This window comes from Apium graveolens, chromosome 5, assembly GCF_009905375.1.
Source record: "Apium graveolens cultivar Ventura chromosome 5, ASM990537v1, whole genome shotgun sequence".
NCBI lineage: Eukaryota > Viridiplantae > Streptophyta > Magnoliopsida > Apiales > Apiaceae > Apium > Apium graveolens.
Genome location: NC_133651.1, coordinates 14,708,813 through 14,732,664, shown reverse-complemented (window position 1 = coordinate 14,732,664; position 23,852 = coordinate 14,708,813). Strand labels below are relative to the sequence as shown.

At 34.8% G+C, this 23,852-nt stretch overlaps 1 protein-coding gene across 1 annotated transcript; it reads right to left on the bottom strand.

Moving 5' to 3' along the window:
* Window positions 1-1,162: 1,162 nt before the first annotated feature.
* Window positions 1,163-2,131, bottom strand: LOC141659843 (protein FAR1-RELATED SEQUENCE 5-like). The gene has a single exon (XM_074466770.1). The coding sequence runs from the start codon at window positions 2,129-2,131 to the stop codon at window positions 1,163-1,165; it is 969 nt and encodes a 322-aa protein (XP_074322871.1).
* Window positions 2,132-23,852: the final 21,721 nt, after the last annotated feature.

Sequence of the window (23,852 nt, the reverse complement as noted above, 5' to 3'; positions counted from 1 at the left end):
ATCATAGTAGAAAACCATTTTTCGGAAAATAGATTTTCTAATTTTGAAGAGAAAATGTAGAATGAAAATAGAGAAGAGAATGTTGGAAAAATATGAGATTACAAGAGCTATTTATAGGTGAAAATCTGAATTTTAAAATTCAAAAAATTAAATTTAGGCACAGAAAAAAATATTGCTAAAGCTGAGGCAGGACTGTTGAAAAAATTCCCGCAATGAAGCATTGCGGCAGGAACACCTGACGCAATGAAACAATACGGTGGGTCGGTCAAACTTCTTAACTGCCGCAATGTTTCATTGCGGTGTGTCGGTCAAACTTCCTAACTTTTGACCAGTCAATTCTTATTAGTATTGACACATAAATTGATATTAATTTAATATTTGCACAAAAAATTAGTTTGAATTCAAAAAAAATTATAAAATTAATAATTAAAATTTTATTTTTAAAACTGATAATTTTATTTTTAAAACTAAAATAACTCATATGATAATTTAAAGAAAAATTACAGAAAAAATAAAATTGATAAATTTTATTATTTAAATTGATAATATTTTAAAAAAATAATTACTGTTGAATATTAATATTATTTTTATACTTGCAATATATAAGTGGAATATTAATATTAGGTATTTATAATATTAAGTTATATTTAATTATAAAGAAGAGTGACATTTAAAGTTAAAGGGGCATTTAAAGTTAAATAGAGGGGCAGTTGGGGCATTAAAAACTGTCACTATGAAACATTGTGGATGCCGCAATGTTTCCTGTCCATTGCCACATGCCGCAATGAATCATTGCGAAAGTCCGGTGCCGCTTTGTAACAATGCGTCCCCCGCAATATTTCATTGCGGTGGGTTGACTACCATTCCTCCCCAACCCGTGTTGGCTCCTGATTGGACCTGATATATATATATATATATATATATATATATATATATATAGGGTCCCTATCCACAACCATAGTTGGATATGGACCACTTACAACCAACGAATCAGGACCGTTGAAGCAAAAACGGATGGCTGGGATCGGGCGGTATCATCGTCTTTTGTTTCTTGTTAAGGTAACGGATCATGTGTCTACAAATCATCCCGGAATGTTCAAATTTTTTACATGTACAAGAATAACTCCCGTCGATGGAAACCTTCAAGAAAAAATTCCTTCTATTAATCTCCGGCAAGGTGGACTTTTCTACCAAATACATCTTTGAAAGATAATCTCCACAACCTTTCATGTTTTTTCACAACAAAAGATTGACTTTTTTGAAGCTCTTTTTGAAATCGCTTAAACATCTCTTTTGTGTATATCTTGGAGGCATGTATCTCCATTGACCAGTTAGAGAATAGTCTCATTTCCTTGTACTCGGTGTCAAAATCGGCTTGAACCTCCCGTAAATATTGTGACTCCAAAGCTTTTTGTGAATTCTCAATGAATTTTTTCAAACCGGTCGACGCTTTCACATACTCATCAAAAAATGAATTCATAGACTCGCTCCTTGAGGCGGTAGTCATACCGGCGGAAAAATATTGTTTCGTGAAAGCAAAAACCCATTGCCGTCTAATTGCATACATATCATTTAGCCAATTGTGATTTTCAAGATCATATTTATCTTTCAAGTCCTCCCACCTACCTTCAAATTCCGTTGGTGATAATGACTTGTAGATACATGCATTAAAATCCGTCTTGAACTCAGAGTATTGAGTATACAAAGTAGATAGTTTCTCGGGAAACTTGCTACTAATATGCCACGTACAATATGTATGGTTGGTGTTAGGCATAACCTCGGAAATGGCATTACTTAAAGCGATGTCTTGATCCGTAATAATGGTAATAGGTGGCTTGTTATCGACCACTTCCAACCAAGTCTTCAAAACCCATCTATAAGTAGTCTCTTTCTCGTCCCTTATAAGTGCAAATCCAAACAAAATATTTTGGTAGTGGTGATCCACTCCCGTAATTGGAATAAAAGGCATGTCATACCTATTAGTCCGATATGTCGAGTCGAAAGTTACCACATCTCCAAAATTCTTATACGCGTTAAGTGAACGAGGATCAACCCACACCAAACCCCTAACCCGATTCTCCTCATCCACATCCACTCGGTAGAAAAAATTGCCATCACTTTGTTTTTGCATGTCTCATAACAAAACCAATCCACACTCCGCATCACCGGAATCAAAAACCCGTCTTCGAATGTCACGTATTACATTTCATACGTCTTGAGCGGAAAATCCAATTTTTTCAATACCACCACACGTCTCACTAAGTAAATTCATCACTTTCGGGGTCTCGATACCCGATTTGTTGAATAACTCAATCAAAGATCGGGTAAACGGATCTATGTTGCGTGATCTTTGCATAAAATTTACCTTATCCGATGTAACCATAACATGATTGTGCTCTAGGTTGACCTTGGTTACTTCCCATTTGTTTGAGCTTACTTTGTAAGCAACACACATACGAGCACGACAACAAGTTCGAGGAATAACATCTCGAGGTCATTTCCCTTTAACCCTATCTTCAACTTCCAAGGGTTTTGGGCCCAATCTTCCACCCTTTCGACATATATACAAACATGACGATATACCACCATTTCTTGAATGCTTATGACTACTTCGAATAATTATCTCGAACCCTATACTTCGACCATAACCTCGATAAAAACTTTTCGATTCTCCAACGAATCAAATATCATACCAATACAAGGAACTACATCATTCATATTTCCAATAAAATTTTCATCATTAATTTTATCATCATCATCGCCATTAAAAGAATCATTACTATCATCGGAATCACCGTGAACATCGTGATTCTTCCAACCGAAACCAACATCATCATCACTATGCGTTTTTCGCTTCTTCGGATCATTAACTTTATCTTCAATACTATCAACATCTATTACTTCATCATCATTAACGATTTTACGATAAAACCTCTTTTTTGTGTTGGGGGTAACATAATTAAAATCGTTATGATCACTAGATGAACTTGAATAATCAAATAAATAAGAAGCCATGTATTTTGAATACTAACCTTTTTTTTTCAGAAGAATATATTTGAACAGAATGTTAAGCAGCAACAAAAACAGCAGTACAAGATGAAAGGTACAGACAAATTAAGGTAGTTGTGTGAATTTAATGCACGACCACAATGTTTCAATGCGGAAACCGCAATGAAACATTGCGGTACTGTACAAACCCACAAGCCAACAGCTGTAAATATTTACAGTTTTAAAAAAATTGTACAACGTACCCCCGCAATGTTTCATTGCGGGTGGAAGTGTTCTCCGCAATGAAACATTGCGGTTGGGTTGTTTATTTTTGTTATTTTCTTTAAAATTAGAAAATTAATCAAAAAAAATTTTAAAACATAGTTTCTAGACTTATTATATTTCATTTAATATGTTAAATGTTATTTTGAAAATATAAATGTTTATAAGAGTAACTTAATTATAATATGCAACTATTTTACATAGTTTTGTGAAAATTTTGCACAATAGTTGTGTCAAATGATATTTCTTGACATGTAAGTTATAAAATACAAATTTTGACGATCCAACTATATGGATGTTAAAATATAATGATTATAATAATTAAGAAAAATTATTTCTTAAATAAAATGCGGCAGGTGGCCGAGTTATTTTTATATAGTTTGCTACCAAGAAATGTTTAACATTTTGGGGGCTAAGTTGTTTTATATTTTTTATAGATAACGAAAATTCGATAAATTTTCATTTTTTTAGTTTTTCACATTTTCAAATTTTAGCATTATATTTGTTTATTAAAATTTAAAATTGATAAAATAAATTGGACAAGTACAAGAAAAATAAAACATTAAATAATTTATTTCATTCAAATATAAATGGAGTACATTCAAATATTTTTTCAAAAAAAATACATAATATAATTTTATGTCGACGAGAATGATCAAACTTTAACGGTATTGGAAGAACCGCCTTTATCACCCTTATCGTCGTCTTTCTTTTTCTTCGACTTTTCCGCCTTCGCTTTGGCTTCATTTTCCTTTTTTTTCTTGCGCTCAAGCGCCATTTGAATACGGCGGAGAGCTATTGCCATGTCTTCTTTTCCTTCGGGCCCGTCGTAAGCCACACCATCGATAATTACCTTATTATTGTCAAAATCATAGTAGAAAACCATTTTTCGGAAAATAGAGAAGATAATGTTGAAGAGAAAATGTAGAATGAAAATAGAGAAGAGAATGTTGAAAAAAATGAGATGAGGCAGGACTATTTATTGGTGAAAATCTGAATTTTAAAATTCACAAAATTAAATTTAGCACAGAATTTTTTTTGCTGAAGCTAAGGCATTTGACTGTTGAAATTGCCGCAATGAAGCATTGCGGGGTGTCCTAACAGCCGCAGTGTTTCATTGCGGTGTGTCGGTCAACCTTCTGCACTGTTGACCAGTCAATTCTTATTAATATTGGCACATAAAATAAGTTTTGCACAAAAAATAAGTTTGACTTTTGATAAATTTTTTAAACTAAAATAACTCAATTCACTAAAAAGTATAAAATTAATAAATATTAATTTTTAAACTAAAATAATTCATAGGATAATTTAAAGAAAAATTACAGAAAAAACAAAATTGATAAATTTATTATTAAAATTGATAATATTTTAAAATATTACTTCTACTTATATTTAATGTTAACATATTTTAAAAAATTAATTACTGTTGAATATTAATATTATTTTTATACTTATATAAATAAGTTAAATATTAGAATAAGCTAAAAGAGCATTAAAAGCTAAAGAGAGGGGCAGTTGGGACATTAAAAACTGTGGGCCTGCCCAACATTGAAACATTGCGGAGTGCGCAATGTTCCATGTGCTTGGCGACATGCCGCAATGAATCATTGTGGAAGTCAAGACCCGCATCGAAACATTGCTGCCTTCCGCAATGTTTCATTGTTGTGGGTTGGCTGCCTGTCCTCCATAACTCACGTTGGCTCCTGATTAATTCTCATATATATATATATATGTTTATATATATATATAAACATATATATATATATAACTGAAGCTTAAAATTTATGTTTCTTGTTTGCAGTTTTATCTGTTAAAGATTTATGTAATTGCAATACTTTCTATTTTCAAATTTTGACCAAGAGATTTGGATCATTGATCCTCTCATGCTTAGGGAATGCAGTACAATTTGGGTTTAATATCCTTTTAGATATTATCTTGAACCATATTCTATATTTTGTTGGTTGTGAATTCCCATGCAAATTAAATTTGTTATTTCTGCATACTAGAAGTGTTATTGTAGTTCTTACCGATTTTAGACTTCTACCATAGAATCCGGTGTTTGGCTTGGAAGTTTCTTTTTAAGGAAATTTTTGTGGTTCCTGTTAGTTTACTTTAGGATTGCTTGGTTTTCTCCTGTAAAGGGATAAAGTAGGAACAATGATTTATGTTTTTTCTTGAATGGTAAATTTGTTGGGTGTGTTCATAGCTTTGGTTTTAGCTTGGTGCATATTTGCACTAATCTGTAATTTGCCTTTGAAAGCTGGTTCAACCTTATGTTTTGTATTGTATTTTCACAAAGCTCTTTATGAAATTTGAACTGCTTGGACGGTCTTATGGATTATAAGGTGAAATACACAATGAGCATGAGATAAGAATGTCATCATATGATGTATAAGATGTAGCAATTCTACTGCTATTAGCTAGGATTGCTGAATGGCGAAAAGATGAAAACACCTTGGACTGTGGCAAACACCCGAAATCAAATTCGCTAAAAACCGATAAAATCTGAAATGTATAAATCTGGCCTGACCCGGAAAAAAAAATCTAACTATTTCTAATTGTTCGGTGCCGGTTGGGATATGCCTGAAAGACTTGGATAAATCCCTGGACTAGTTCTAAGCTACTATATAATTTAACATTGCAGTTGCAGACTTGCAGCACAAAGATGTTACTCCTATTACTTTTGTTTTTCTTAGTTCCTCATAGAAATACGAGTAATTGATTGGTGAATTGAATTCTGATTCGAATAATAGTTTATTTATTCGACAGTTATCGTATCAGTTGATCGTATCGATTATTTACTTATAAATAATCGATCTAATCGAATAAATAACGATAAGTTATAAATAATTATAATAAGTTGTGATTAATCCTAATAATTAGGGATTAATTATTTTAAATTATTAAATAATTATTTATTAATTATTTATTAGTTATTTATTTAATATTTAAAAAGTGATTAATTATTTCGATAATTGATCACATAATTTTCAATAAACCATAACTTATTCATTTTAACTCCAAAAATTATAGAAAAATTATTTTTGACTTTGATTTTTCTTAAATAATTATTTTAGGTTAAAAATTTGTAATAATTAATTATATTGAATAATAAATTGAATTATCAGTGTTTAATTGATAATAATTCAACCGTTAGTCCGATTTAAGCGAAACAAAAGCCATTTTACTTAGAAAAATGAATTCTTTTCATTAAAAATAATATGAAGACCTAATTTATTCTAGAAATTAGTTGACTTTATTAATTGATTGATTATCAGTCAAAATGCGTGCCGAGAAGAATCCAAAAAATTCCGGAAATATGGGAAATGAAGCAGAAGGTGATCAATAGAGCAACCAGCGAGTCGATTTTGATTCTAAAAATTATTTTAACTATAAAAATGATTATGTGCTTATGTGTATTATGTGGTTAATCGAGTCTTACTTGCTTATATATAATATACGAGTTGGTCATAAGCGTATGGGTAGATACTAGGAACGAAATGAAGTCAATTCAAGATGCAACTGAAGTCCAAAATGACTTAATCAGTCTATTTTGCTAACAGAAGCTAAGCCAGCAAGGCAGGTCGAGTAGGTGATAGATGAAAGTGAGTTAATTGCAGTAAGTCGCGCAGAAGGCAAGTTTTTCCTCTATTCTATTTTTCAGAATAATGATATTCTCTTCAGATTCTTATTATAATTGCACTCTTTTAATTCTCTTGTTCATATTTCATTTCACTTCTTGATTTATTCTTCTCATTTGAATTCATTATTCGTATTCCAATTGTTACTCACAATCATTGATATATTCTGGTGATTAGAATATATCAAGGCATACCGATTGTTCCGGTTGCTATTCCAGGGACTGGATAATAATACTTTGGGGATTAAGTTTACTTAATCCTAAGGACCGGGACATAACCGGATCCTTGAGATGGGCCGTAGTGCCTGGGTGCCCGACGGGATCTATATAGTGATATATAGATCTGCACTGTATCCTGGCTGATCAGTAGGGTATAGCTGCGAACTTGAGTCCAGTTTAGTTCGTTTGTATTCGCCAGTAATGGCCTTCTTTCTATTCTTGTGAGGTTATATCTTTGCAGATATACTTGGGTTACGGATTCACTTATATTGCTTTAACACTGTTTATATTTTGTAGACTTGTTGAGCAATTTTTGGCTCACCCCTTTTGTTGTTATTCACCTTATTGTTTTCAGTTAAGAAGGAATATGAAACCCATCAGGACACGAGTGATAAAGAAGTGGGTCAAGCCTCGGGATGCTCTCATACCCAAGGTGTTGATCCCAATCCAGGAAGAAAACTTTGAGTTGCCCGAGCAGGTGGAGTGTTGATAGATAGTGTGTGTGTTTGAATAAAAGATGAATTTAGTTTAAAAATGAATTAAACAATGGTTTGTAATAAAGAGAGTTTGTGAGATTTTAAATGTTATTTTGTTATAAAAGTAGTTAGTGGTTCTTGTTTTCATACTTCAACCTAAAAAGGTCCTGGTTAGTATTAAAGGGGTTTATTTTCCTTTCTTTATTATTTATAAATAAAATTGTACAGGTTTTGTGATTAGCTCGTAACCCCCAAACTTATACCCCGGATTTGGAGGGCGTTACAGTTTGGCATCAGAGCTGTAAGTTTGGTCCCTGAAAATAAGAAAATTAGGATTAAGATAAGATAAGGAGATCACATAGGATAGGAATAGTAAATAGGGAGATCACTGCTAGGATTTAGGTCAGGTTAGAATAGGGAAATATAAATCTTAGGATTGTCTAGTGACCTTTTCTTTTCTTTGGTATATTATCAGATGGCATCTTCTGGTTATTCTGCATCTTCCAAGAGGACAGTCACTGGGCCAGCAGCACTAGTTATACCTCCAGTATCTGAGTATATGTTTCCTCCTCTACCACCTCCACCACCATTGCCACAGGAGCCGGTACCACCAGTTCAGGGGATAGTTCATGACCCCATAGAGATGTTTGATCTCTTTGAGCCGATGGTTCCTTTACCAGTTGAGCATCAGTTTATACCAGGTATTGAGCAGGAGTTACCACCACCACCATTGTTACCTCCTATACCAGTGCATGCCCCAGAGCCGGATGTGTTTCAGATGATTCCAGTCGAGGGGATGAGAGAGCATGATATGGATTTACAGCTAGGATTACCATAGCAGGGTGCAGGTATTCTGAGGGTTACTTCACTGGAGTCAGTAGGTCAGGTTGTTCAGCCATACATGGTACCATACCATGAGTATAGAGTTATGAGGGATGATGTGGAGTATTGGCGGGCACAGTGTCGAGAGATTATGCATCTGTTTGATCAGAGGGACAAAGGACCGTTAGCGGCCCTACAGCCAGATTACTATATGAGACAACGATTGCAGTCGGTGTTGATGAGCGCTACTTGGGAGCTTGATGATTTGACCCATGATGGACCTCCTTCTTTTGCAGAGTTCTTAGAGAGGAGCTTAGGCGTATTACGCCTGGGTTCTGAGACAGGGATGGTTGAGACAGTTACTCCAGGGTATAGATGTATATAGAGGCAGTATAGTATAACCTAGTGAGTAGTGTGTACGTGTGTACTAGTAGTTTAACCTGTGGTAGGATTTTGACCTGTAGTGGTAGTATGACTTGTAGCCGCGGTGATTACCACCAGAGCGAGACTTTTTGTATCAAGCATTTACACCTGAGGCTGGTGTCATATATATAAACTGAACTTTTCAAATTTCTTTTATTTAAATTTCAGTATTTACAGTTTTACAGCATTTACTTTCACCTTATTGTTTTTCCAGCTTTCCATATTATAATTCCTGTTAAAAAAAAGAAAAAAGAAAAGAGAACAACCATTTTATTTAACTGCTTACATTTCTAATTTTTATTCAGCAACTGTTTTCTTGATTTAAATCATGTTATTAATACCGGATAAATTGTTTTCTTACCTACTGTCAATTGTTTATTAAACTGTTAAAGAAATATCACTTATTTTATTATCAGAAGAAGATGGCACCAAAAAGAAAGACTAGGGCTGAGACTTTTAACAGCAATTTCGAAGGTCAGACTAATGAGACCATGAACCAAATGTTCCATCTGATGTAACAACAGATGGTAATAATGCAGCAACAGATGCAGCATCAACAATAGCAAATCCAACAATAAATGTTAGAACAGCCACCTCGTCCTGAGCCTCAATTACCACCAGCATTACCTGTTGTTACTTTTAAGCAGTTTCAGGCAGTTAAACCTCCAGAATTTGATGGGTCTACTGTTCCTATTATAGCTACCACCTGGTTAAAAGAAATAAAGAAAGTATTTGCATTAGTGAAGGTAGGTGAGGACCAGAAGACTGATTTTGCTAGTTACTTGTTGAAAGGAGAGGCAAATTATTGGTGAGAATCTAAAAAGGCTTTAGAGGGTGAAGATGTTATTGCTTGGGATATGTTTAAAGAGTTATTGTTAGAGAAGCATTTTCCTCGCTACGTAAGGAATCAGATGCAGATAAAGTTTTTAGAGCTGAAGCAGTGAAGTATGTCTGTAACAGAATATGAAGCCAAATTTAATGAATTGGCTAGGTTTGTTCCGGAACAGGTGGATACTGAAGAGAAATGAGTTCAGAGGTTTCAAGAGGGATTACGACCATGGATACGTGGACAGGTTGCAGTTTTCGAATTAACAACTTATACCCCTGTAGTCCAGAAAGCTTTGATCATCGAAGGAGAAAGTGAAAGATCTCAACGAGATAGAGGACAGGAAAGTTTCCAAGACCGTTCCAACAGGAAGCCGGGATTTCAAGCCCGGGCAAATTTGAATTTCAAGAGGATAGGACAGGGTACACAAAAAGCAGGTAATCGTTCCCAAGCCTCCAAACAGCAGGGAATTGTTAAGGTTCCAGTGTCGTATTGCAAAACTTGTGGACGCAAGCATACCGGCGTATGTATTAAAGCAGATGTGACATGTTTCAAATGCAAGCAGAAAGGGCACTATTCTAACGAATGTCCAATAGGAAAAACAGCAGAAATCACTTGCTACCAATGCGGAAAGAAAGGGCATATCGCTCGGAATTGTAAAAGACCAGCAATGGCAGCCAGTATCCCGAAAGTATTGGCCTTACCTCCGCCACCGCCGCCGAATCAACCCAAAGCAAGGACTTTTAACATGACAATGAAAGAAGCAGTGCATAGTCCAAGTGTGATCGCAAGTACGCTTCTGATGAATTCCGTAGATTTTAATTGATTCTGGAGCTACCCGTTCATTTATTTCTGAAGAATTTTTTAACAAATTATATTGCGAAATCGAATGGTTGGGCGAGACGTTAATTATAAAATTATCAAATGACGACCAAGTTCCAGTGGATCGAGTGTGTCCTGCGTGTAATATAGAAATAGCTAGGCATCATTTTAAGCTAGGAGAATTCGATATTATTTTGGGAATGGATTGGTTAGCATATCACAATGCTCAGATAGATTGCGCAAATAAGAAAGTTAAATTGCAAACTGCAGAAAATGCAACGGTAATATTCCAGGGCGAAAAACAGAGGAAGAAATTTCTCACCGCGATACAGACCAAACGATTGCTTCGAAAAGGTTGTGAAGTGTATATAGCTTACGTCTTAGATACTGAAAAAGGAAGTCCTAGAATAGAAGACATTCCAGTTGTATGTAAGTTTCCGGACGTCTTTCCAGACGAGCTTCCAGGGTTACCGCCAGATCGAGAAATCGAGTTCACGATTGATCTAGCACCAGGTACAGAACCAGTTTCGAAAGCTCCGTATCGAATGGCTCCAGTCGAGATGAAAGAATTGTCAATACAATTGCAAGATCTTCTAGATCGATGCATCATACGACCTAATATATCCCCATGGGGTGCACCAGTATTATTCATAAAGAAGAAGGACGGCAGCATGTGATTATGCATCGACTATCGGGAGTTGAATAATCTCACTATTAAGAACAAGTATCCTTTACCGAGAATTGATGATTTGTTCGACCAGCTAAAAGGAGCTGCATGGTTTTCGAAGATAAATTTGCGATCAGGCTATCATCAATTGAAGATTAAAACCGAAGATATTCCCAAGACTGTGTTTCATACGAGATATGGACATTACGAGTTTCTTGTAATGGCATTCAGTTTGACAAATGCGCCAGCTGCATTCATGGATTTGATGAACATGGTACTCAAGAAATATTTGGATAAATTCGTGATTGTATTCATTGATGACATCTTGATTTATTCCAAGACGGAAGAAGAGCATGCAGAACACTTGAGGATAGCTTTGGAAATTCTGAGGAAAGAGCAACTGTACGCAAAATTCTCAAAATGTGAATTCTGGTTAAGGGAAGTACAATTTCTAGGGCATATCATCAGTAGAGAAGGCATCCAAGTCGATCCAACGAAGATTGAAGCTGTGTTGAATTGGGAACGACCGAAGACACCGACAGAAGTTCAAAGTTTCTTGGGATTGGCAGGGTATTATCGAAGATTTGTCAAAGATTTTGCGAAAATAGCAACGCCGTTGACCAAGTTAACTCGAAAAAGTGAAAAGTTTGTATGGAATGATAAATGTAAAGAAAGTTTCCAAGAGTTGAAGAATCGGTTAGTAACTGCATAGGTACTTGTATTGCCAGACGAGCAAGGGAATTTCGTTATTTTCAGTGACGCTTCGTATCGCGGGATAGGATGTGTATTGATGCAGCACGGTAACGTCATCGCATATGCTTCGAGATAACTTAAACCCCATGAGCAGAAATATCATACGCATGATCTAGAATTGGCAGCGATCGTATTTGCATTAAAGCTTTGGAGACATTATCTCTACGGTGAAAAATGCGAAATTTATACGGATCATAAAAGTCTGAAGTATATCTTTATGTAAAAAGAACTAAACATGCGACAACGTCGATGGCTGGAATTGATAAAAATTATGATGTCACGATCAGTTATCATCCAGGGAAAGCAAATATTATAGCGGATGCGTTGAGCAGGAAAGAAAGATTGAATCGGTTAACTTCATGTGAAGAATTAGCTAAGGAATTTGACAAATTGGAAATCGAGATTCGTATTCCCAATGAATCTGTAGAAGCTATCTACGCTATGACTTTCCAACCAGAGTTGCTAGAGAAGATTCGCTGTTATCAAGATAAAGTGATAAGTCAAGATGACGACTTAACAGGAGAAGAGATCACCACTCAGAAAGATAATGAAGGAAATTTACGCTTTGCATCGAGAATCTGGATCCCTAACGTGGCAGAATTAAAAGAAGAAATAATGCGAGATGCGCACAATTCAAAGTATTCCATTCATCCAGGAAGCACAAAAATGTATCGCGATCTTAAGGAAAACTTTTGGTGGCCGAACATGAAGAAGGAAATAGCAGAATGGGTGTGTAAATGCTACACATGCCAGCGAGTTAAAGCGGAACATCAATGTCCGAGCGGATTATTATAACCGTTAGACATTCCAGAATGGAAATGGGAACATCTAGCGATGGATTTTGTAGTAGGACTGCCGAGGACTAGGGAAAATCATGATGCGATATGGGTAATTATTGACAGACTCACGAAGTCGGCACATTTTCTACCAATTAACGAAAGATTTTCGCTTGACAAGCTAGTGCATTTGTATCTCAAGGAAATTGTGATGCGACATGGAGTTCCAATATCTATCGTGTCTAATCGAGATCCTCGTTTCAACTCAAGATTTTGGAGACAATTTCAAGAATGCCTTGGAACAAAATTAAACATGAGTACCGCTTATCATCCGCAAATCGACGGGCAAAGTGAAAGAACTATCCAAACGATTGAAGATATGCTACGAGTTTGTGCGATCGATTTTGAAGGCAGTTGGGATGATCATTTATCTCTAGTGGACTTTTCTTATAATAACAGCTATCACGCCAGCATTGGAATGCCACCGTATGAAGCACTATATGGGAGAAAATACAGATCACCAGTGCATTGGGATGAAGTTGGAGAACGCAAAATTTTGGGTCCAGAATTAATCCAACAGACTAAAGAAAAGATTGAACTTATTCGGAAACGACTCGATGCGGCACAAAACAGACAACGCAAACATGCAGACCAAGCAAGAAAATATATGGACTATCAGGAAGGAGAACACGTATTACTCAAAATATCACCATGGAAAGGATTGACTAGATTTGGAAATAAGGGTAAATTGAAGCCACGATATGTCGGACCATTTGAAATTTTGAAGAAAGTAGGAAAACTTGCATACGAATTAGCTTTACCGCCTCATATGCCACATATTCACAATGTGTTTCACGTGTCGATGCTTAAGCGATATAATCCTGATTCTAGGCATGTATTAGAGTATGAACCGATAGATATCCAACTTGATTTGTCTTTTGTAGAACAGCCAGTAAGAATTTTAGATCGGCGAGAGAAAGTATTGAGAAATAAGTCCGTATATTTAGTGCGAGTGTTGTGGAGAAATCCTATGGTTGAAGAATCAACCTGGGAACTTGAAAGTGAGATGTTAGAAAAATATCCTCAGTTGTTTTCATAGAAGATTCTGAGGACAGAATCCTATTAAGGGGGGGGGAGAATGTAACGACCGAGAAATTTACGTTGTATTATATCATATTTATAATAAAATATGTGTATTAGTATGTCATTTATGTGTGATTATCTGTTAAACCCTAAGGGTTATGTGTTACATGTATCCCGTGTCATTTCTGTATTTTTAAGTTATTTTTCAGATATTTTATTTCACATTCATAGCTTTCATTTCAAACGTTTTACGACCCAAACAATGATTTTAAAGCCAGTATTTCAAATAAAATAATGCGACTTATTTTTTCATCAAACGGCTTTTACAATCGCATTATTCTGAACATCTAGATATTTTATAAATTTTTTCGTTTTACGAAAATGACTTTTCCGGGCCCCATTGGGTGTTAAAAACCCCACAAAAATCACATTTTTATTTTTATAAAATTATAGGACTATTATTTATACCATTTCTTTGTATTTTTGCATTATTCACAATTTTTGGCATATATATTTTATATATAAAATATATATAAATTAATTTTTAATACCCAAAAATTATGAAAATTAGGGCCAAATATTTTTATTAGATGTACAATTAGCCCCTTAATTTTATTTAGGAGTATTATTTTTCACACTATAAATAGCCTAATTAGCAGTTAATTATAATTAATACTCTTAATAGGATTCTGTCCTCAGAATCTTCTATGAAAACAACTGAGGATATTTTTCTAACATCTCACTTTCAAGTTCCCAGGTTGATTCTTCAACCATAGGATTTCTCCACAACACTCGCACTAAATATACGGACTTATTTCTCAATACTTTCTCTCGCCGATCTAAAATTCTTACTGGATGTTCTATAAAAGACAAATCAGGTTGGATATTGTAACACCCCCAGATCCGGGGTCGGGGATCCGGGTAGTCACGAGTTCCATTTCCCTTAATAACACCCAATCTTAATAATTACTCAACTACTCTGTATTGTGACCCCACAATAAACACACACACCACACGTTATAGTCTCAGAGATGAACATCCAAAAATAACCACAAGTCTTTGAATCCACAATTTAAAAGTTATTACAACCCAAAATGATTACTTGATAAATTTACAGTTAATTGCCATTATCTGCCACAAGTTATAATTATACATAATTGATTCTCAAAAGTAGATGGTCTGATCTACAATAGATCTACCTCTGCAGCTATAGCAGCTACAACATCAACGGGAAGACGCGGGACGCTTCCCACGCGCTTGCGCTGGGTCTGCTGGAGTCTGGCCATTTTCCTAACTGTTGTTGTGTGATGAAGAAATAAAGCAAGGGTGAGCAGCAAGCCCACCAAAATAATATGTATAATGATTAATAGTATATGAGCCTACTCATAATACTCATGAAAGTCTTGGTCAAAAGAAATGAACCAAGTTTGATATCTTAATGCGATGAAGTCGCAAAATATTCAGTATATATACATATATACTTTTCAAAATATTGGAAGTCCTCTTCCATGCATAATATACACAAAGTCCCAGTGTATAACTGTATAAAAAAATATCGTTGCAAGGTGATCTCATATATCTAACCTTGTCTCAACGTTTTTCTGAAAATCTTTGTCATTCATAAGACAATTATTAATTAGATATAAGTTTAAAAGATGAGGTTACCAAATACCCCAATATACTTATATCTTTCCCAATACCACTTGAACTACCACCGTTCAAGTTACAATCAGTTTCAAAAGTTCATCACATAGATGAGACTACAAGACAAGATTTGAATAGATTCAATCTTTGAAATATTATTGAATGAAATAAAGTTACGAGATACTTTATTTAGTCCCGATATATATATCCACATATATATATCTCTTAAACATTTCCTAGAACCTCTGTTATGTAAAGTATGAACAGAGTTTGAAACATCCAATGAATTTTGGAAAGGAAAAGAATTTTGGCATAAACCAGATATCTTGCTGATCAGGCAAAGATACCAATAAGTAACCTTTTCTACTGTAGATGGATGAATTCCTCACCGGTCATCACCCTGGCCGTATTAGGACCTCGCGCTAGACCGTTACCCGGCCCCTCACGCGTTGATGGACTGCCACCCAGCCACTTACACTTTCATAGACCGTACCCCGGCCTGTCGCTTATGCCGACTCAATTAGATGGGCTTACTTCCCGAACATTGGGCAAGTAATCAATTCATTTACCAAAACTGCAACCTCGTTGCGAATATAAAACACATCACAGAGCCGGATTCCCCAGGTTTTGAGTGAGTATTTAAATCCCCTTAAAAAGGAAGATCTTAAATATAAAAATGAGTTTTGGGATCCGCTCTAACTTTTAAAAATCATTTTGAAGACTCGAAAACACTTTAAAGAGTGTTTGGAGTAAAGCTGATTTAATGAAGTAAATCAGTCCCCATATATTAGAAAATATCTGAATATTATTATTTAAATAATATTCCCATAAAGAATAATCTTTATAAAAATAATTGAAGTAGAAGTATTAAAACTTATACTTGAAACGAGTATTAAATAACCAAAGATATACTTATATGAAAGTACTATCTTTATTTGAATAATCGAAAATAAGTTTGATTATTTACACCTTATTCTTTAATAAAATAAAGAACAAATCTCAGCAAATAATCGGAGTCATAGATCCTCAAATGAATATTCAAAAATATTCATTAAATAATATAAACCGAGTCATAAGCCCTCGAATGAATATTCAAATATTATTCAAATAATAAAATAAAAGGAGTCATAAGTCCTCGAATGAATATTCTAAATAATATTCAATAATAAAATAAAGGAGTCATAAGTCCTCAGATGAATATTCGAAATAATATTCAATTATAAAATAAAGTTAAAGTTATCGAATAAACCTTATTCGATTAATAGTTTTGAAAACTATAACCATATATATATAAAAATATATATATTATACTCGGGAACATCGACTCCCGGTTTAGAAATATGTTCACCTTTGGGTCCCCTATACTAAGGGTATACGCAACTACTGCTTATCTCTAGCATGTGCAACTATAAGCATCGAAATCAACAGATAGATAACCAGATTACGAAACAGACATGCATATATACCATATCAGCATGCTCCAATATATCGCAAAATTTGCTAATAACAATCATGCACTTATCACAAGATAATGCATATACATATATTTACATCACAACAACAGTTATAACGGGTAGAAAACTTGCCTGAGCGACTGGGGGTTACGAATGGCTCGGGACGAGTCTGGTAACCTATAAGCAACAAGTAAGTTGGAATTAAACCAAAGTCACTTGTAAATCTATACCCTAACCAACTCAGACTCTAACGCTCGTTTTGCGCTCACTGATTCGCTTAAGTCACTCGGGTACCCTCGGCTCCACCATTTTTAATAATTTAACCTTTACGAGTTTTAAAGCGATTCCTTCGCGAGTGTCTTACCAACTGCCTAACACACTTACCATAAATGTTTCATACATTAATTAACCCTTTTTGGTCCTTAACCTATGTTTCAAAGTAAGGCAAGGGGAAAAGTTTCGTTCGCAAAACGCCGTTACTTGAAACGGTCGTTTCTCCTAAACCGTGCATCGGAATCGAACGAACTACATATCAAAACGAAGCTCGTAACATGAGCTATCTAAACATGGCAGTGGTCATAATCTAGCAGGGGGTTCTCGGGTCCTAATGTTATGCACAAAAACAGTCCAAAGAAAATCGGACGTTACGACGGCTATGTTTACGCGATTACCAATGTTTAAACTACTCCAATTAACCACCAACCAACTCATAACCATCAATACAATAAAACTTCACCTAAACCATACCACATCAGTCCATAATCTCCAAGGTTTTCAACTCAAACAACCACAATCAAGACCTATGAACTATAATCAAGCTTCAATTACCAAAACACTTCCAAATCAAACCAAACTACTAATAATCACAATCCATGCTTCTCATTTCACAACACCAACCATTAAACTTACTAAAAAATAAAGTAAAGGCTATCATTAGGCTTTGAAGTTTCTAAAAGTCCGATTTAAAGAACTGTCAAAATGAGGGTCTTACCATGATTATTTGGACGAGACTTGTGAACAAGCGTTGTAGGCCATCTCAATACCTTTCCAATGAGCTATAGAACACAATATTTGAGTGAGAAATGAAGGAGATACAGCAGTTTTAGTGTTCTGGTTCTGTTTTGGCCGAGAGCATGAAGAACAATGCCTTGGTTTCTTTTTGATTTTGATGAAAAATGATTTGCTTGGCTTGGTTGGTTTGATTTTTGTGTTTGTTTTAGTAAATTACCTAGTTGCCCTTGATTTTGTGTGGTTAAAAAGTCACCACATCTCCTTCCTTTTTTGTCATGCTTGTGTCATCCTCATGATGTCATCCTCCCCTCCTTGTCCTCTTTCTATTGGCTGGATGACATCATCCCCACTAATCCCCTTGATTAACTTCCTAATCGTTTGCCTAATGACCGCTGATCTGTTATACGGTTCGCTTAACTTTCGTTTTCGTTTATCGTTTGAGGGATCATACCCGGGATCTTATTACTTAGGTTCCCTTAACCTTTCTCAATATATTATATTCCTTTTATGATCCTCTCCTATAATCCTTTAATTTAAATCCTTTTTATCCTGTTACCTTTTTCTCAAATCTTTCCGTATCTAGTGTATTTCCGGGAAAAATCAAAGTGTTCGGATTTGGATTCTGACGATCTTTACATACACTTATATCCCATATAAAGTACTAATAAAATCTCAGAATATCCATATCAGAACCCCTACATAGTGTGGCATGAAAAGTTTTCTCATTCAGCAAAAACACTATTCATAAGGGTTTCAAAAATTTCCCAAAAATTTCCCAAAAAACACTCTTTAAACCTATCCCAAGCAATAACATCTTCACCCTCTAAAGCCTTTTTAGATTCCCACCAATAATTTGCCTCTCCTTTCAACAAGTAACTAGCAAAATCAGTCTTCTGGTCCTCACCTGCCTTCACTAATGCAAATGTTTTCTCTATTTCTTTTAACCAGGTGGTAGCTTTAATAGGATCAGTAGACCCATCAAATTCTAGAGATTTAACTGCCTGAAACTGCTTAAAAGGAACAACAGGTAATGCTGGTGGTAATTGAGGCTCAGGACGAGGTGGCTGTTGTTATATTTGTTGTTGGATTTGCTGTTGTTGATGCTGCATCTGCTGCTGTATCATTACCATATGTTGTTGCATCAGATGGAACATTTGGTTTATGGTCTCATTAGTCTGACCTTTGGAATTGCTGTTAAAAGTCTCAGCCCTAGTCTTTCTTTTTGGTGCCATCTTCTTCTGATAATAAAACAAGTGATATTTCTTTAACAGTTTAATAAACAATTAACAGTAGGTAAGAAAACAATTGATCCGGTATTAATATCATAATTTTAATCAAGAAAACAGTTGCTGAATAAAAATTGGAAATGTAAGCAGTTAAATAAAATGGTTGTTCTTTTTTTTTAACAGGAATTATAATATGGAAAGCTGGAAAAATAATAAGGTGAAAGTAAATGCTGTAAAACTGTAAAGACTGAAATTTAAATAAAAGAAATTTGAAAAGTTCAGTTTATATATATGACACCAGCCTCAGGTGTAAATGCTTGATACAAAAAGTCTCGCTCTGCTGGTAATCACCGCGGCTACAAGTCATACTACCACTACAGGTCAAAATCCTACTACAGGTTAAACTACTAGTACACACGTACACACTACTCACTAGGTTATACTATACTGCCTGTATATACATCTATATACCCTGGAGTCACTGTCTCAACTATCCCTGTCTCAGAATCCAGGCGGAAGACGTCTAAGCTCCTCTCTATATACCTGAACCAAAGTCTGTGCCAAGCGAAATATCCGATAGAACTCTGCAAAAGAAGGAGGTCCATCATGGGTCAAATCATCAAGCTCCCAAGTAGCGCTCATCAACACCGACTGCAATCGCTGTCTCATATAGTAATCTGGCTGTAGGGCCGCTAACGATCCTCTGTCCCTCTGATCAAATAAATGCATAATCTCTCGACACCTTGCCCGCCAATACTCCACATCATCCCTCATAACTCTATACTCATGGTATGGTACCATGTATGGCTGAGCAACCTAACCTACTGACTCCTGTGAAGGAACCCTCGGAATACCTGCACCCTGCTGTGGTAATCCTAGATGTAAATCCACATCATGCTCTCTCATCCCCTCGACTGGATTCATCTGAAACACATCCGGCTCTGGGGCATGCACTGGTATAGGAGGTAACAATGGTGGTGGTGGTAACTCCTGCTCAATACCTGGTATAAACTGATACTCAACTGGTAAAGGAACCATCGGCTCAAAGAACTCAAAGGGATCAAACATCTCTATGGGGTCATGAACTATCCCCTGAACTAATGGTACCGGCTCCTGTGGCAATGGTGGTGGAGGTGGTAGAGGAGGAAACATATACTCAGATACTGGAGGTATAACTGGTGTTGCTGGCCCAGTGACTGTCCTCTCGGAAGATGCAGAATAACCAGAAGATGCCATCTGATAATATACCAAAGAAAAGAAAAGGTCACTAGACAATCCTAAGATTTATATTTCCCTATTCTAACCTGACCTAAATCCTAGCAGTGATCTCCTTATTTACTATTCCTATCCTATGTGATCTCCCTATCTTATCTTAATCCTAATGTTCTTATTTTCAGGGTCCAAACCTACAGCTCTGATGCCAAACTGTAACGCCCTCCAAACCCGGGGTATAAGTTTGGGGGTTACAAGCTAATCACAAAACCTGTACAATTTTATTAATAAATAATAAAGAAAGGAAACTAAACCCCTTTATTACTAAGCAGGACCTTTTTAGGTTGAAGTATGAAAACAAGAACGACTAACTACTTTTATTACAAAACAACATTTAAAATCTCACAAACTCTCTTTATTACAAACCATTGTCTAATTCATTTTTAAACTATGTTCATCTTTTATTCAAACACACACACACTATCTATCAACACTCCACCTGCTCGGGCAACAAAAAGCTTTCTTTCTGGATTGGGATCAACACCTTGGGTATGAGAGGATCCCGAGGCTTGACCCGCTTCTTTACCACTCGTGTCCTGATGGGTTTCGTATTCCTTCTTAACTGAAAACAATAAGGTGAATAACAATAAAAGGGGTGAGCCAAAAATTGCTCAACAAGTCTACAAAATATAAACAGTGTTAAAGCAATATTAGTGAATCCGTAACCCAGGTATATCTGCAAAGATATAACCTCACAATAATAGAAAGAAGGCCATTACTGGTGAATACAAATGAACTAAACTGGACTCAAGTTCACAGCTATACCCTGCTGATCAGCCAGGATACAGTGCAGATCTATATCTCACTATATAGATCCCGTCGGGCACCCAGGCACTACGGCCCATCTCAAGGATCCGGTTATGTCCCGGTCCTTAGGATTAAGTAAACTTAATCCCCAAAGTATTATTATCCAGTCCCTGGAATAGCAACCGGAACAATCGGTATGCCTTGATATATTCTAATCACCAAAATATATCAATGATTGTGAGTAACAATTGGAATACGAATAATGAATTCAAATGAGAAGAATAAATCAAGAAGTGAAATAAAATATGAACAAGAGAATTAAAAGAGTGCAATTATAATAAGAATATGAAGAGAATATCACTATTCTGAAAAATGGAATAGAGGGGAAACTTGCCTTCTGCGCGACTTACTGCAATTAACTCACTTTCGTCTATCACCTACTCGACCTACCTTGCTGGCTTAGCTTCTGTTAGCAAAATAGACTGATTAAGTCATTTTGTACTTCAGTTGCATCTTGAATTGACTTCATTTCGTTCCTATTATCTACCCATATGCTTATGACCAACTCGTATATTACATATAAGCAAGTAAGACTCGATTAACCACATAATACACATAAGCACATAAGCACATAATCATTTTTATAGTTAAAATAATTTTTAGAATCAAAATCGAATCGCTGATTGCTCCATTGATCACCTTCTGCTTCATTTCTCATTTTTTCGGAATTTTTCGGATTCGTCTCGGCACCCATTTCGACTAATAATCAAGCAATTAATAAAGTCAACTAATTTCTAGAATAAATCAGGTCTTCATATTATTTTTAATGAAAAGAATTCATTTTCTAAGTAAAATGGCTTTCGTTTCGCTTAAATCGGACTAACGGTTGAATTATTATCAATTAAACACTGATAATTCAATTTATTATTCAATATAATTAATTATTACAAATTTTTAAATCCTAAAATAATTATTTAAGAAAAATCAAAGTCAAAAATAATTTTTCTATAATTTTTGGAGTTAAAATGAATAAGTTATGGTTTATTGAAAATTATGTGATCAATTATCGAAATAATTAATCACTTTTTAAATATTAAATAAATAACTAATAAATATTTAATAAATAATTATTTAATAATTTAAAATAATTAATCCCTAATTATTAGGATTAATCACAACTTATTACAATTATTTATAACTTATCATTATTTATTCCATTATAATGATTATTTATAAGTAAATAATCGATACGATCAACTGATACGATAACTGTCGAATAAATAAACTATTATTCGAATCAGAATTCAATTCACCAATCAATTACTCGTATTTCTATGAGTTATTCATATTTCTCGCATAACTATCGAAACATTACGGTTATTATTACACGTAGACGATTTAAATCAATTATCTATATTTAATTATTCATTATGAATAATTATTACGATATTATACGAATAATTAACTATCGTCTGAATAATAATAATAATATTAATAATCGAACTTATCGTTCAATTACTCGTAAAATTACGAGTTATTCGTTTATTCCCTTATTTATCAAATCGTTTCTCGTAATATTTAATAAATTTTAATCTTTAATTATTAATTATTACTTAACTATTAAATAATAATTAAATAGGTATATGATTAAATAAGTAGTTAAATAATTAATTAGATAACTAAATTTGAATTTCTAATTTAAGAAAATAATTTTCGAAATTATTAATAATATTTTACAGAATTTAAAACTTAATTTTTAATTGATTTTCAGAATTAATAAACTAATTTCTATTTTTATAAAATATAATTAAATAATTAAAATCCAGAAACATAAATCAGGTTAAGGAAATTAGGTATTGAAGATCAAACCCGGGTTGCAAATCGGGTTGCAACCGGGTCACCAAGAACAGGAAACGGGTCGGGATGAACCCAGAATCCGGTGAGGATTCCGGCCACCGCCCCGTTTTCCGGCCAGTACAATTACCCCTCAATTCGACTCTGTTTTGCTCCGCTTGTGTGTCCATCTCGTTTAAAATCAACACAGCAACCCATCACTGTCTTCATCAACCATCAACGACGCCTGTGTCTTCTTCTCCGGTGAAATCCATCAAACTCCGACGAAGCTTTCCAGATTCCGATCAAGTCATTTTTAGGCCAAATCACGAATCGTTTGTACTCGTTTTTACTGGGAATCGATCCTAAACTCAATTCTAAACATTATTCACCCACTAACATCACCTAATAACCCTCAGGCTAAGTTCTCCGATCAAACCGACTCAAAGTCCGGCCATAATCCGATTTCACTAATTTGTACATCAAAAATTACGTTCTATATATGAAAATAAACCTTACAGCATCCACAATCAAACCCCCATATCCAAACATACCTCAGATAACTGTATAATCAAAAACGATTCAACAAAAAAAACACATAAACCCTAGATATCGAACTATAGATTCAAGAAATCGTCAGTCAAATTAATTAGCAGGAATCAATCATAAACAATCAAATAAAGCTATTCATAACGTCAATTTCAACAAATAGCCCCAGAATCAAAAAGTACCAAATCGGGTATAAACCCTAGAAATTAAAATTGAAAATTAACACACCCAAACATGTTTTTGATACTAGAAACCGAAAGAACAACTCGAGAGGATCGATTTGGATACTCACATCGATCGATTTGGTGCTCAGAAATGTTCAAAATCACCGATTGGTTT